The sequence below is a fragment of the Nannospalax galili genome, unplaced genomic scaffold (assembly GCF_000622305.1).
Source record: "Nannospalax galili isolate Female #2095 unplaced genomic scaffold, S.galili_v1.0 scaffold682, whole genome shotgun sequence".
NCBI classification, from domain to species: Eukaryota; Metazoa; Chordata; class Mammalia; order Rodentia; family Spalacidae; genus Nannospalax; species Nannospalax galili.
The window spans coordinates 381,831-396,483 of record NW_008348076.1 but is presented as its reverse complement, the minus strand read 5'-3'; the positions used below and the strand labels follow the sequence as shown (position 1 = coordinate 396,483).

General features: G+C 39.3%; 1 protein-coding gene and 1 pseudogene across 3 annotated transcripts in view; one reads left to right on the top strand and one right to left on the bottom strand.

Moving 5' to 3' along the window:
• The window catches only part of Kiaa1841 (KIAA1841 ortholog), a 75,801-nt gene that overhangs the window by 56,880 nt on the left and 4,268 nt on the right, over window positions 1-14,653 (bottom strand). For 2 of the 3 annotated variants that reach the window (XM_008844479.3, XM_008844480.3), the window contains exons 3-5: window positions 13,666-13,821; window positions 3,774-3,960; window positions 1,686-1,779 (exon numbers count right to left, since the gene is read on the bottom strand). In XM_008844479.3, the coding sequence (XP_008842701.1) occupies window positions 1,686-1,779; window positions 3,774-3,960; window positions 13,666-13,812 (428 nt within the window). In that variant the 5' untranslated portion in view covers window positions 13,813-13,821. The remainder of the gene's footprint in view (window positions 1-1,685; window positions 1,780-3,773; window positions 3,961-13,665; window positions 13,822-14,653) is intronic. The other variant, XM_017800966.2, reaches the window with a different exon arrangement.
• LOC103743259 lies at window positions 10,557-11,072 on the top strand (annotated as a pseudogene).

Genomic DNA, 14,653 nt, shown 5'->3' with positions numbered 1-14,653 from the left:
TGATAACCTGAATTTGATCTCCGAGATCCACATGGTGAAAAGGAGAGAACTGATTTCCATAAACTGTCCTCTGACCGACACATTCTGGCTCACCACAGCATATGCACGCACGTGCGTACACGCACGTGCGCGCGCACACACACACACACACACGCACACACACAGTAAATATATAAATGTAATAAAAAATTCAAATAATGGGTTTATTCTGAAGCAAGGTCTCATGATGCGCCTAGGTTGACTGGAATTCATTATGTAGCTCAGGCTTCAGATTCAAGACCTCCTGCCTTCACCTTGTCAGAGCTTGGATTATGTGTGTGCCACTACACCTGGGGAATTAAAACAATTTCCACAAACCATTCTTCCAAAGAAATCATCATCAAAATATAAACAGGAAACATGTAGTACAAACTTTCGATGACTTTTTGACCCACAATATGAAATATTGCATGATTCTGGCCTTAAAAAAGTATCTGGCAAATTTCTGCATGACACAAACCTATCAGTTAAAAATCTATGCAAATAAGCCAACAATCATTGAAACATACACTTTAAGATTTTCTTATTGTGGTAAAATATTTTTAACATAAAATGTATAATTTTATATACTTCTAAATGCTCAGTGGCATTAAGTACATTCACACTGTATGAAATCACCACCACCGACTTCCTGAACGAAGCGAATTTTTGCCAGGAGTGATGGCATAGACCTGTAGTCTCGGTTATTTGGGAGACTGGAGAGGGCAATCTGGTTGGACTCTGATTACAAATCCATTTAAAAGGGGCTGCAGATATTAGCTGAGTAGTAGTGCTTGTCTAGCATGTGTAAGGTCCTAGGTTCAATTCTCCATGCCAGAAAGCAAGAAAAAGAAAAGAAAGAAAAAGTGAAAGAAAGGTAGGTATGTTACTTGTATATTAATTGCTATTATAAACCTATCAAAACTAAAGTGCAGGGAAGGAACTTTTAGAGATGACAAAAATGTTTTGTTTACTCATTAAGTTATAGTTATATGATGCACTATTTGTCAAAACGTAAACATTTACTATGCATGTAGTTTACTATATAGGAAATATACGAAACAATACAAAATATCAAAACTTGCAACATAACTAAAAGACGTTCTAATTTTTAAATGTTTGTATAGTAATTATAAATTGTAGTCAAATAGTTCTAAAATATATATTTCATTTCATAAACTTTAAGAGCTAACTGCTTATAGATTTTTAAGTATTGAAATTTACTTTCTAAAATTTTATGCTAACAGATGTCATTTTTTTTTTTTTTTTTTTTTTGAGACAGGGTCTCCCTGTGGCCCCAGCTGACCTGGAACTCCCTATGTAAACCAGGCTGGCCTTGAACTCACAGAGATTGGCTTGCTTCTGCCTTCTGGGTGCTGGGATTAAAGGCATGCACCACAACAGATGTCATTTCTAATGTTTAAATAAATTTTAAAAATGAAAGAAAGCCCATCATTTATAAATAGCATCAACAGGTCACATTTTTAAGCATTAGGTACTCACTTACTGTTTAGCACTTGAACTAAGCTGATTCTAACGTTTCAGCAACTGTGTAATGTGAAATTCCTAAAGTATATAACGCACATGTATAATCACCAATCATCTATTTTTATAATTAAAGTTGATATTGATACTAAATCTTATCTAGCAAACAACCAGCCTCCTACCCTTCAGAGTCTTCAGTCTTTTCTCCACCATTACGAGTAGCACAATTTTCACTTTCTGAAGAACAATTCCTTGTAGAAGCTATACTATGTCTTTCTTAAATACAGAAACAGACACATGCAAAAAAAAAAAAAAAAGGGGATCGATTAGCATTTCTAGCTGAGAATGAGTTTCTACTTATGGAATGGTAATACTGTAAACACACGGTTTCCAAAGCCAGTTACACATGGCATTTGGCAGGTGGCATTTCCCTTAATATTTTTATTTTATTTTGTTTTTTTGAGACACGGTCTCCCTGTAGCCCCAGTTGCCCTGGAACTCACCATGTAGACCAGGCTGGCCTTAAATGCACAAAGATCTGCCTGCCCCTGCCTCTGCCTCTGCCTCTGGAGTGCTGGGACTGAAGACATGCACCACCACATCTGGCTTTTTTTTTTTTTTTTTTTTTTTTTTTTTGTCTTTTTGAGATGGGTCTCCCTGTAGCCCGAGCTGGCCTGGAACTCACTACATAGATTAGGCTGGCCTCAAACTCACAGAGATCCACCTGCCTCTGCTTCCTGAATGCTTGGACTATAGGTATGCACCACCACGCCGACTGGATATGAATATTTTTAAAGCCATGAGGAAAACAGTACAAAAATGGATCACAAACTGCTAATGTTATACTGAACATTTCCAAAAGACATAGGTCAAATGTCCAAAAGCTTGGTTTTTTTCTCTTTCTGAATTTTTAACTTAAAAAATATTTTCCTTATTATTTTTATGTTATGTGTATGCATACGTGTATTTCCTGCATGTAGGTAAGTGCACCCATGTTGTGCAATGCCCACAGAGGACAGAAGAGGCTGTCTGATCCCCTGGAACTGGAGCTGGAGCTACAGACAACTGTTAGCTGTCATGTGGGTGCTGGGATTTGAACCCAGGTCTTCTGCAAAAACAACCAGTGTTCTTAATCGCTGAGCCATCTCTCCAGCCCCTCTGAAGTAAATTTTTATCTCAATACTCTAACTGCTGCTGTTGAAATTAACTCAGTACACCATGAGGACTCCTAAAATCAGTTATTTTCAAATGCAATTGCAGAAAACATCTCTGCAAGCTTGCCACTGTGTCACCTGAATCTTTTGTTAGCTGCAATAGAGCATAGGTGGAAAGAAATTATGTGAGAGATAAGTGAGGTTCTTTTTGTGACAACAAAAAGTGGTCAAGCATGGTGGCACATGTCTATAATGCTAGCACTTGGGAGGAGAAAGCAGAAGGATCAGAAGTTTGAGGTCATCCTCAGCTATACAGCAAGTCTGAGGCCAGCCTAGGCTACATGAAACTTTATCTTTAAAAAAGAGAGAGAGAGAGAGAGATGGAAGGAAGGAAGGAAGGAGGGAGGGAGGGAGGGAAGGAAGGAAGGAAGGAAGGAAGGAAGGAAGGAAGGAAGGAAGGAAAGACTTCAGAGCACAGCTGGATTTACAACTTGACTCTGACTCAGTGCCAGAAGAGGAAAAATCCATTACTCTTTGATTAAACAAAAATTCTATAAATAAACTATAGATAAGAGAAAAAGAAATATTAAATTTGCTAAGAAAGTACATGTCAAATTCATTTAAAATAAAGTGAGTGAAAACTGGGAATATAATCAGTTGGCAGAGGGCTTATCTAGCATGTATGAAGTCCTAGGCTCAATCCCCAGCACCACAAAGCCCAGGTGTGGTAATACATGCCTATAAGCTCACTACCTGAGAGACAGAGGCAGGGAAATCAGAGTTCAATGTCATCCTCAACAACAAAGTGAGTTAGAGCCTGGCCTAGGATACATGCCACCCTTTTTCAAAAGAAAAGTTACAAAAATAATAAGCAATATGTGATGAAACAAGATCAAGAAACTGAGCTGAAATTTTGATAGTTAATATTTGTTTTGGAAATATTATTTGATCTATATATAAACAGTTAAAGGTTTTTTAAAAATAGTAAAGACAATTAAAAATTTTACATTCTCAAAGATACAAACACTAACAGATTTTTTTATTAATAGCCTTTAAACAAAGAGAGAAAATGACTGGAATTTTCATAAGGACAAGTACTTCATTTTAAAATCTTACCTGTTTTGGAAACTACATCTTGACCAACTGGAGTCTCTTGAAAGTCACCTTGTGTGTCAAGAAGTGAGGATTTAATGTAAGTAGCTAAGGTTTCTACAGGACTCTCTCCAGCAGCCATTAAGGGATTATACTGGTTGTCAACAGGTGAGCTTCCGTTGCTCTTCAGTTCCTCAAACCTTTTTGCACACTGCAAGGATATAAAATGGTATAAATGGTAGTTAAATTAAAAAAAATGATCACACTTTGTTAGAAGAATGTCATAATGCGCTGGGTGTGGGGGCACACGCCTTTAATTCCAGCACTTGGGAGGCAAAGGCAGGCTGATCTTTGTGAGTTGAGGACAGACTACTCTACGAATTGAGTTCCAGGCCAGCTAGGGATACAGGGAGATCATTTCGAAAACAAACAAGCCATAAAGCTAATACTTTGCTTGCTAATTTAAGGAATTTAAAATATTTTATTTATTATTTTTATTTTAGGTATGAGTGTATGAGTGTACTGTCTGTATGTGTGTAAGTACACCCGTGTCATGCATTGCCTGTGGAGGTCAGAAGAAGGTATTGGATCCCCTGTAACTGGAGATACAGATGGTTTTTAGCTGCCATGTGGGTGCTGGGAATCAAACCCAGGTCCTCTGCAAGAGCAGTCAGTGCTCTTAACTGCTGAGCCATCTCTCCAGCCCCTAATTTAAGGAATTTAAAAATAGCACAAAGGTAATATACAAGCTTAACATCTATGTATGATATTATCACTGAGTAATCAGAGTAACCATTAAATAATTATGAATGATTAGCTTCTGTCAAATTGTAATGATACATTGTTAAATGATGGTACTTAGAAGAGAGAAGACATATTTATTCATTCATCAACTTTAATCATTAAGTTATAAACTATGAACAAAACAGAGTAACAAAGATTTCTCATAAGAAAAGATATTTTCTTATATTCTATTTGAAGATACTTCTATTTTTGTGATTATTAATTTGGTTATATCTACAAAATTTGTATATTTTAATACATAAAATTTTGTGAATTATTTTTCTCCTTTAAAATTCTGAGTAGATGCCAGGCGTGGTGGTGCACGCCTTTAATCCCAGCACTGGGGAGGTGGAGGCAGGCAGAGCTCTGTGAGTTAAAGTTTGGCCTGGTCTACATAGTGAGTTCCAGGACAGCTGGGGCTACAGGGAGACTCTGTCTCAAAAAGACAAACAAACAAACAAACAAACAAAAACCCCATATATAAATACAATGTATGAAATTCTCAAAAAATCAAGAAAAAAATATTTTTTTAAATAGATATGCTGGGGCCTAGAGAGATGGCTCAGGGTTAAGAGCACTGACTACTCTTTCAGAGGACCAAGGTTCGATTCCTAGCACCCACATGGTGGCTAACAACCATCTATAACTACAGTTCCAGGGGATCCAAAGCCTTCTTCTGACCTCCATGGGCATTACATGACACGGTGCATTTACACATATACAGGCAATACACTCATACACATAAAATAAAAATAATAGCAATTTTGCTTCTGTGTTTATCTTCCAAAAGAATGAGAATCAAGTATTTGTAACTGTTGCCATCATAGTAGATACAGCTGGAAAAGAAAACTGCCTGAATGTTCAAAACAAGGGACTGGTTCAATAACTATTGTTGGGGACCCCTGCTGTTTGGGTCGCAGTCTCTCCATGTCCGGATAGCCTAAGGGGCTCGGCGTTCTTATGCAGAGACTCCTCTTTCCAGCAGGGCGCCTTCTGCTCTCCTTCCTGGCTCACCTTTGAAGTGACCGTCACAGATACATGACCTCTGGTATAGGAACCACCAGGTTTTAATCAGGCATTGTCTGACAGTCTGATAGTAGCCCACCACCACATGTAAATGGGGCATCCTAGGAGCACCTATCAACTAAGGCTTTTGCTACTGCCTCCACACTATAAATCTTCTGGTTTCACCCCAATAAAGTGAAGCTGTATCACTGAACTTGTCTGGAGCTGTCTCTGTGTCTCACTGTGCCTGGAACCAGCCTATGATACAATCTCCCCGGAGGGGGCTGTCCTTCTGTCAGCAACCACTCGGGAAGATCTTGCTTTCGCTGTTCCTGCACCTCCCCTCGTGATCCGGTGGCCAACGGATCCCGTACACAGAGGGAGTGTCTGGCAGCTTGGAACAGAACCCGCCCGGCAGCCGACAGCAACCCGCAGAGCCACCAGTGCCTGGTAGCCGCGGAGAGCCAGGGACCCGCACAGCAACGCAGTGCGCGAAATCCGCGCACCCCAGCCAACAGCTGGTGTAGCAGCACGCAACCCGCCGCACCACAGCAACAGCTGGCGCCCAACATGGGGCACAAACCCACGACCCTGAGATTAAGAGTCTCATGCTCTACCAACTTTTAAATCTTTTGTTTGTTTGTTTATACGGCACGAGCCACCTTGAACTTTCAAGTGCTCTGCAGGGGCTAGTTAATTTAAATTCTCACCTAACTGGTTTTAGCTGTGGTTTGAGTGCCCCGGGGGCAAGATAACAAAACCAATTAGGGAAGTTTATTTTACAAGGAAGAAAAGATAAAAGAGACTGCCAGGCCCCACGAGTGGGGTGGCTTGGAGGCACAGCTGCCTTTTAATCTCCTGATGGGAGATGAAAGAAAGAGAGATTTGCCAGGCCCCACGAGTGGGGTGGCTTGGAGGCACAGCTGCCTTTTAATCTCCTGATGGGAGATGAAGAAAAAAGAGATTTCCAATGCTCTTCTGGTGGGAGAGGTACTCACGAATTCTGCGTTTCAGGGGGCGCCAGCTGCTGGCTGGCGCGGAGTTCGGAGGCCCCACGTTGGGCGCCAGCTGTTGCTGTGGTGCGGTTGCACGCTGCTACGCCAGCTGTTGGCTGGGGTGTGCGGGTTTCGCGCACTGCGTTGCTGTGTGGGTCCCTGGCTCTCCGCAGCTACCAGGCGCTGGTGGCTCTGTGGGTCGCTGTCAGCTGCCGGGCGGGTTCTGTTCCAAGCTGCTGGACGCTCCCTCTGTGTACGCAATCCATTGGCCACCGGATCACGAGGGGAGGTGCAGGAACAGCGAAAGCAAGATCTTCGCAAGTGGTTGTTGACGGAAGGACAGCCCCCTCCGGGAAGACTGAATCACAGGCTGGTAACACAGGATACAGCTCCAGACAAGTTCAGTGATACAGCTTCAGTTTATTCAGTGATTCAGCTCCGATTTATTAGGGGAAAACTAGAGAATTTATAGTGTGGTGGCAGTAGCAAAAGCCTCAGCTGATAGGTGCCCATAGAATGCCCCATTTACATGTGGTGGTGGGCTTCTATCAGGCTGTCAGACAATGCCTGATTAAAACCTGGTAGTTCCTATGCCAGAGGTCATGTATCTGTGACGGCCATTTCAAAGGTGAGTCAGGAAGAGAGTAGGAGACGCCCCACTGAGAAGGGGAGTCTTTCCATTTGCGCCGAGCCGGCTTGCGGCTATCCAGACATGGAGAGACTGCGACCCTAAACAGCAGGGTTCCCCAACAACTATAATCCAAATGCAAGAATAATTAAAATTTCAAACTTTAAAAAATTAAACTTTAATTAATGTTGCATCTAAACATGTTTATAATATCGTAAGTGAAAAAGCAAAACCACATTCATGGTCAGTTTAGGAATTCATGCTGGGTGTGGTGGTGCACGCCTTTAAGTCCCAGGACTCGGGAGGCAGAGACAGGAGGATCTCTGTATGTTCCAAGCCAGCTGGGGCTACAGGGAGACCCTGTCTCAAAAACACCAAAAAAAAAAAAAAAAAAAAAAGGAAGGGAGGGAGGGAGGGAGGGAAGGAAGAGAACAAAAGAATTCATACAGGTATAAAAAGGAAATGTGAGGATATGTGTGTGTTAGGAGCTTTTTCAAAGTAAAATCAGATTTATAATTTCTGAGTATAATTCTGTTTTTTTGCTTATTACCTTGATATATGTATACATATATATTATTTGAAAGTCTATTTTATTTAGGAATAACATTTCTAAAAATCAGTACCAGTTTTTAAAAGTTGAGTGGCTGGCAATGTAGCTCAGGGGTAGAGTACTTGCCTAGTATGAATGAGGCCCTGGGTTCAATTCCTAGCATCTCAAAAAATAAAAGAAAATAAAAACGTCAGATTCACTTCAGTTGCTATTTTTTTTAATTTTTTTTCATATTTTATTATTTTTATTTTATGTGTATGTGTGTATCGCCTGCATGTAGGTATGTGCACCCGTGTTGTTTAATGCCTTCAGAGGACAAAAGAGGCCGTCAGATCCCCTGGAACTGGAGTTATGGACAGTTGTTAGCTGCCGTGTGAATGCTGGGATTCAAACCCAGGTTTTCTGCAAGAACAACCAGTGTTCTGAACCGCTGAGCCATCTCTCCAGCCTATTATTTTTTTTTTGAGACAGGGTCCGATGTGTCCCAGGCTGACCTCAAACTCACTACATATCTGAGGACGATCTTGACCTTCTGATTCTGATTCTCCTACCTCCACCTCTTTTCGTCTTTTTTTTTTTCCAGAGCTGAGGACTGAATCCAGGGCCTTGCGCTTGCTAGGCAAGCACTCTACCACTGAGCTAAATCCCCAACCCAATCTCCACCTCCTGAATGCTGAGATTACTGGCATATGCCACCATCATGCCCAGTTCATGCTGGGGATTAAATCCAGGGCTTTATGTTTTCTAGGCAAGCACTGAGCTACATCTCCAGCCTAGCTACATTTCAATTAAAAGAAAAATCCTGAGCAAGTCTGAATCAGATGAAATAATAGAGTTACTGTTAATTTTTCTTAGGTTTGACGATGGTAGTTTGATATGCAATAATGTCTTTATTCTAAAGAAAAATATGCTGTTCTATATAGGGATAAAGCATCATAATACCTGAAATTTACTTTTATAGCTTAACAAGACTTGCATAGCGACACCGCCAGTAGGCATACCAAAATGGATAGGGGAAATTTCAAAGGGTCCCATCTCTAGATGAAGGGCTATAGGCAATCAATGGATGCTGAGGGAGGAAAACTCAATTTTCTCCAGGAACAAGATCCCTGATAGGTTATCTAATCAAGTAGTCAGCCTTAAACATACGTACACAGGAGCACCACTAAATGGACTCAGTGCATTAAATATGTGTATTTATAAACATTTTATGTAATAGTAATAAAAAAAAGGACAAGAAACAGATGGAGTGGAGGGGGGACACAGGAACAGTTAGGGGGTTGGGGGGGAATAGGAAGGTGGGATTGATGCAAATATAACATGTATAAAATTCTCAAAAATACAGCTGGAGAGATGGCTTAGCGGTTAGGAGCACTGACTGCTCTTGCAGAGGACCCAGGTTTGATTCCAGCACCCACATCATGGCTACGAACCATCCTTAACTCCAGTTCCAGGGGAATCTGAAGCTTTCTTTTGACCTCTGTGGCAATGCACAACACAGGTGCTCTCACATACATGCAGGCAATACACTCATACACATAAAATAAAAATAATAAACAAGGGGCTGGAGAGATGGCTCAGTGGTTAAGAGCACTGATTGCTCTTGCAGAGGACCTGGATTCAATTCCCAGCACCCACATGGTGGCTATGAACCATCCTTAACTCCAGTTCCAGGGAAATCCAAAGCCCTCTTCTGATCTCCGTGGCACTGCACGACACAGGGGCACTCACATACATGTAGGTAACACAATTTTTAAAGAATTCTCAAAAATAAAGACATTATAAAAATATGAAGAGATCAAGCAAACAGCTAGAACTGTTGCACTTACATAAAGGAAACAGGGTTGTTTTATTGTTCTTTTTCCCTGTTTGAAAACATTTGTAATAAAAAGATGGAAAAATAGGTGAGTTTACTAGTCTGTAATGTTTTAATTCCAATGTAAAAACCCAAAAGACAAAAGTGCACATAAATAAGTATGCATGTAGTGATGACATACACTAAAAAATGGACTCATCATTTCAAAACGATTATATGGCTGAGGACAAGTAAACTCAGTGGGGTCTGGTTTCCTCAGTTGCAATAGAGCAGATCTCGATTTATTTACTGACTTAATTCCTATTTATTGAGCATATATGATGAGCTAGGAAGTGAGGAATCAGTTTAAACTTACTGAAGAAAAAAAAAATCACAAATGCAATTTCTACATCTAGAATTCTAAGGTGATCTACATACTTGAGCAGCAAAAATTCAGAGGTCATGGATGAGGAAACTTATCAGTAGGGTTATTGCCTAGCATTCTCTAGGTCCAGGGTTCAGTCCCTAGTACTGGAGGGACAAAGAAGAAAAAAAATTAAGAAATGCCAGATATGTTGGAATAATCTTATAATCCCAACACTTGGGAGGTTAAGGCAGGAAGATTCTAAGTTCCTGGCCAACCTGGGCTATGCTGTAAGATTTCATCTCAAAAAATCCAAACCGAGCACAACAAAAAGATGGAGGTCAATGCTTCTCAAACTAGTGTTCATGAAAGAATTACAAGAATCTACATGTTCCTTCTAAGAAAGTTTGATAGCAGAGTGGGGGCAGCGTTGAACACAGGGAGACCTTAGCTTGAGACGGTGGGAATGGAAAGAAACAGAACAAACTGAGAATCTCTATGGCTGTGGTGTGGGAAGATAGGAAAGGAGATTTGAGAGAAGGGAGTGTCCTTAAGTGAGCGTGGTCTTTATTCTAAAGGATAAAGGAGAGGCTAATTTTACATTTCAACTGTCTATTCAGCTGTGCCCTTATAACATCACCTGGCAGAGAGGGCGGTGAACACACTGAAAACCCTGCAGAGATCACAAACACACTCCAGCCCTGGAAGATGGGGAACTGCCTCAAATCCCTGACCTCGGATGACATCTCCCTGCTTCACAAGTCTCAGTCCAATCGGGCTAGCTTTGGCAAGGGGATGAGCCAGATCAGGAGGAGCCACCGCCCTATCAGGAATAAGTTCCAGTCCAGTCTATCATCCAACACCTACCCAGACTCTGCTAGCAACTCAGCTGACTGAAGGGGCACAAATTAGCATAGCTCGAAGAATAGGCCTTATACAGCATCTACCTAAAGGAGTTTATGACCCTGGAAGAGATGGATCAGAAAAAAGATCCGAGAGTGTACAATCTGTATGGACTTTGTTTATGAGGACCCATTTCGATTTCTGCCACGCATGCACATGTATCACCTGGACTGTATAGATGACTGGTTGATGAGATCCTTCACGTGCCCCTCCTGCATGGAGCCAGTTGATGTAGCACAGCTTTCTATGAGACTAAATGAGCCAGGGTCTCTTGTGAACCATCATTTTTGGTGGTTTTGATCTTTTGACACTGAGCCCAAAGAGCCAAGGATTAGGAATTAAGATCATGCACCAAAGTTTCCTAAAAATTCCTGGAGGCTGCAGATGTTGAGGAAAGTATGTGATATTTTAGAAACCCAGTGGGGAAAGTAGGATGGTATTTTTATGTAAAGTCTTGACCCAGTGTTTAAAAAAATATAATTGTATTTAGATCTTGTTATTGCTCCAGTACATACGAATTGTGTAAAGTGTTACAGCAGCTGTATGTGTTTAAATTGTGTGTGCTGAAGATTAGGAAAAAGTTATTTTTCCTAAATGAGACAAGTTTCTCCCTTCCACCCAAATTCTTTTCTGAAGTTACTGGCATTTGGGTCAGGGTTTTATTAAAAGCTACATTTTATAACACTGACACACAAAAAAAGTAGTTTGAAGCTTCTCTGCACAGCTCTTTTTTTCCATTGAAAATAGAATTCATTGCCTTAAGTCTTTAAATAATGTATTATTGGCTGGGCATGGTGGTGCATGCCTTTAATCCCAGCACTTGGAAGGCAGAGGCAGTCGGATCTTTGTGAGTTCAAGGCCAGCCTGGTCTTAATAAGGAATTCCAGGGCAAGCGGGGGTTAAAAGAAGCCCCTTCTCAAAAAACCAAAAAAAAAAAAAAAAAAAAAAAGTATTATCACTGGGGCTGGTTCTGTGCTTGAAAACCAATTTATTTATATTTATTTATAACCTGCTGTAAGTGCTATATTCTGTTTGCAGTTAGGAAATACAGAATTCAAAGTGATCTCCTAGCTTATAAGAAAACTGAGATGCACTATCCCTTTTCTATTAAAAATGACATGTCTAGAAACCAACTCTAGCAAAGTGGGTTTAATATTAAACCTTTCCTATGTGTCTTATCTTATTGTTTTGGTTGTTAATATGATCACTGAAAATCGAGGTGAAGTTTAAATATTAAGATTTCTGATTTATTGAGCTTGAATTATGCCACCATGCTTCTGTAAAAATGAAGGTGGCACCAGGATGAAACTTAACAGTAGTAGTTTCTTAGTTGTGACAATTTTGATTCTCTTTCCTGTGCCCTCTTTCCCTGTTGTCTGGAACCATAGCAGAAGGATTCTGCATCTCTTGTTACTGTAGTGCAGAGGTTATTAAAGTTACATAAACACATCTCAGTCTCTGTTTTTTAGAAAGGTGTCAAAATAAAGGTAAATGTGTTTCATGTTTTGCATACAAATGCAGAATTTGTATAACTACATGACTTCATAATTGGTGATCTCTAAAAAAAAAGGAATTTCTCCTTTAATTTTTCTTAAAATTAATGTAAGAACACTATTTTTTATATTTTATTTATTTATTATTTTATTTTATGCGTATGCGTGTATTGCCTGCATGTAGGTAAGTGCACCCATGTCGTGCAATGCCCCCGAAGGTCAGAGGAGGCTGTTGGATCCCCTGGAACTGGAGTTACAGACAGTTGTTAGCTGCCATGTGGGTGCTGAGATTCAAACCTGCGTCTTCTGCAAGAACAGCCAGTGTTCTTAACTGCTGAGCCATCTCTCCAGCCCCATAAGAACACTCTAAATCTCTAAACTTCTGAAATGTTAGAGGTAGTCTAGTAAAAATGCAGTCATGCTTTATCCATTTAGCATGTTTATTTTTCCTTATGTTCCCAAGGTGATTTGTTCAGTTTAGTGATATCATAGCTAAAAATCATTAGCAGTAGGAGAAACTCTCTCCACCTAACAAATCAGAAATGGTTCTTATTTTATATTGAGTTGAATATTTGACTCTTAACACTTTTCTACATTCAAAACAAGTTTCTTGAAGGTTCTTCATAATTGCATTACAGAAGAAATTACCATACCATACTTAATTTGACATTCAACCAAAGTATTCATACGTTGCTTAATTTCCTGATGAGCCCTATAATGGAAAGACTTAAAGATGAATTTGAAAAAAAATTGAAATTAAGTTATCAGGTTCTATTAAACTGTTGATGTATACCTTGCTCAATTTCTGTTCATTAATTTATATCCACTAAATAATATAAAGTAAATTTGGAGGAAACAAACAAACAAACAAACAAAAAAACCAAAAAACCCACAAAACAAACAAAAAAGGATTCTGAAATTTTAAGTTTTGATTCAGAGTATAAAATTAACAAAATCATCTAGATTATCAGAATGACACTGTTTCAAGGCCCACTTGCTTTTCTGTTCATAGTTAAATCAGTACCAATAAACAATTTAAATGTCCATAAGTAAGGGAAAAAAAGGACAAAAAAAACAGAGAAGGAACCTGGTAGAGGAGAGATGTGTTAGTGCAAAATGAAGGCAAATGATGAAGAACACAAAGTCAGGCTTCCTAGCCGGCTGAAGAGAAACCCTGACTGTAAATATACGTTTTATATAGTGTACATCTAGCCAAATCATATAGTTCTATACATAGTGTTTATATCTGCACACAAGGATGTAAAACAAGAAACACCTTTTATTTAGATGCTATTTCTTTAAATGGCACATTTTTTGTCTTTTTTGTTGTTGCAGTTTTGGGTTTTTTATTTTATTTTTTCCATTTTTTTTCAGGATGTACTTGGAGGATTGTTACTTACCTCTTTGGGTGTTAATCCAGGCACAAGCCTTGCCATGGTTTCCCAGTTGATGGTTTGAGGGATTCCAATTAATGGATAAAGGATCATGTCCAATACCATTTGGTTATTATTCAAGAAATTATTGTTTTCTGAATATCCACGACTCATCTTTTGGACCTAGAAAAAGGGCAGACACAGTTTTATTTACATCTGAAATTCAAATGCTTTCAGAACATTGCAGATCAGTTATAATTCATTCCTAAAAATTACCATTATATAAAGGAAGAATAAAAATGACCTAAAGCAAAGACAGAATACTCATCAAAACTCTCTTCAAATATAGTTTTTATTATGATTTGACAGATGAATAAAAATGCAATAAAAAACAGAATATTAATGGTAGAATCCAGGTAGGGGGCATTTAGGTGTTTATTACAAATTCTTTTCAACTCTGTTGTATGTCCAAAACTTTTCCAAATAGAATGTTCAGGAAAAGCTGAGTATAATTTATCTTCCTAAAAACTCACTCAAGTGTGCCTGATTTATATACTATGAAGAAATCTAAACATGTAGCTCACTAAAAGAATCATAATTTCAATGTGTTCTTAAACAATGCTCCCCTTTTGTTTCTGAGAGAATGTTTGTGGTACAAATGATGAAGCCTGAGCATAATGAAATTGTATAAATGTAAGCGTAATAGTTATAGAGCCTGTGCTTATTATAGATAGGAGGAAGATTATATTAATAACTATTAAGTATTATTATTATTATTATTTTTTAAGATAAGGTCTCCCTGTAGCCCTTGCTGGTCTTGAACTCACAATGTATACCAGGCTGGCCTTGAGCTCAACAGAGATCTACCTGCCTCTGCCTACTAAGTGCTGGGATTAAGGGTACATGTCACCATGCCCAGCTAGAACGTGTATAACTTTTAAAGAACTACCCTACTCTAAGATAATTTATATAAACTAGTATTAAGTGATAATCTCACAATCTTGTCTGAAAAATA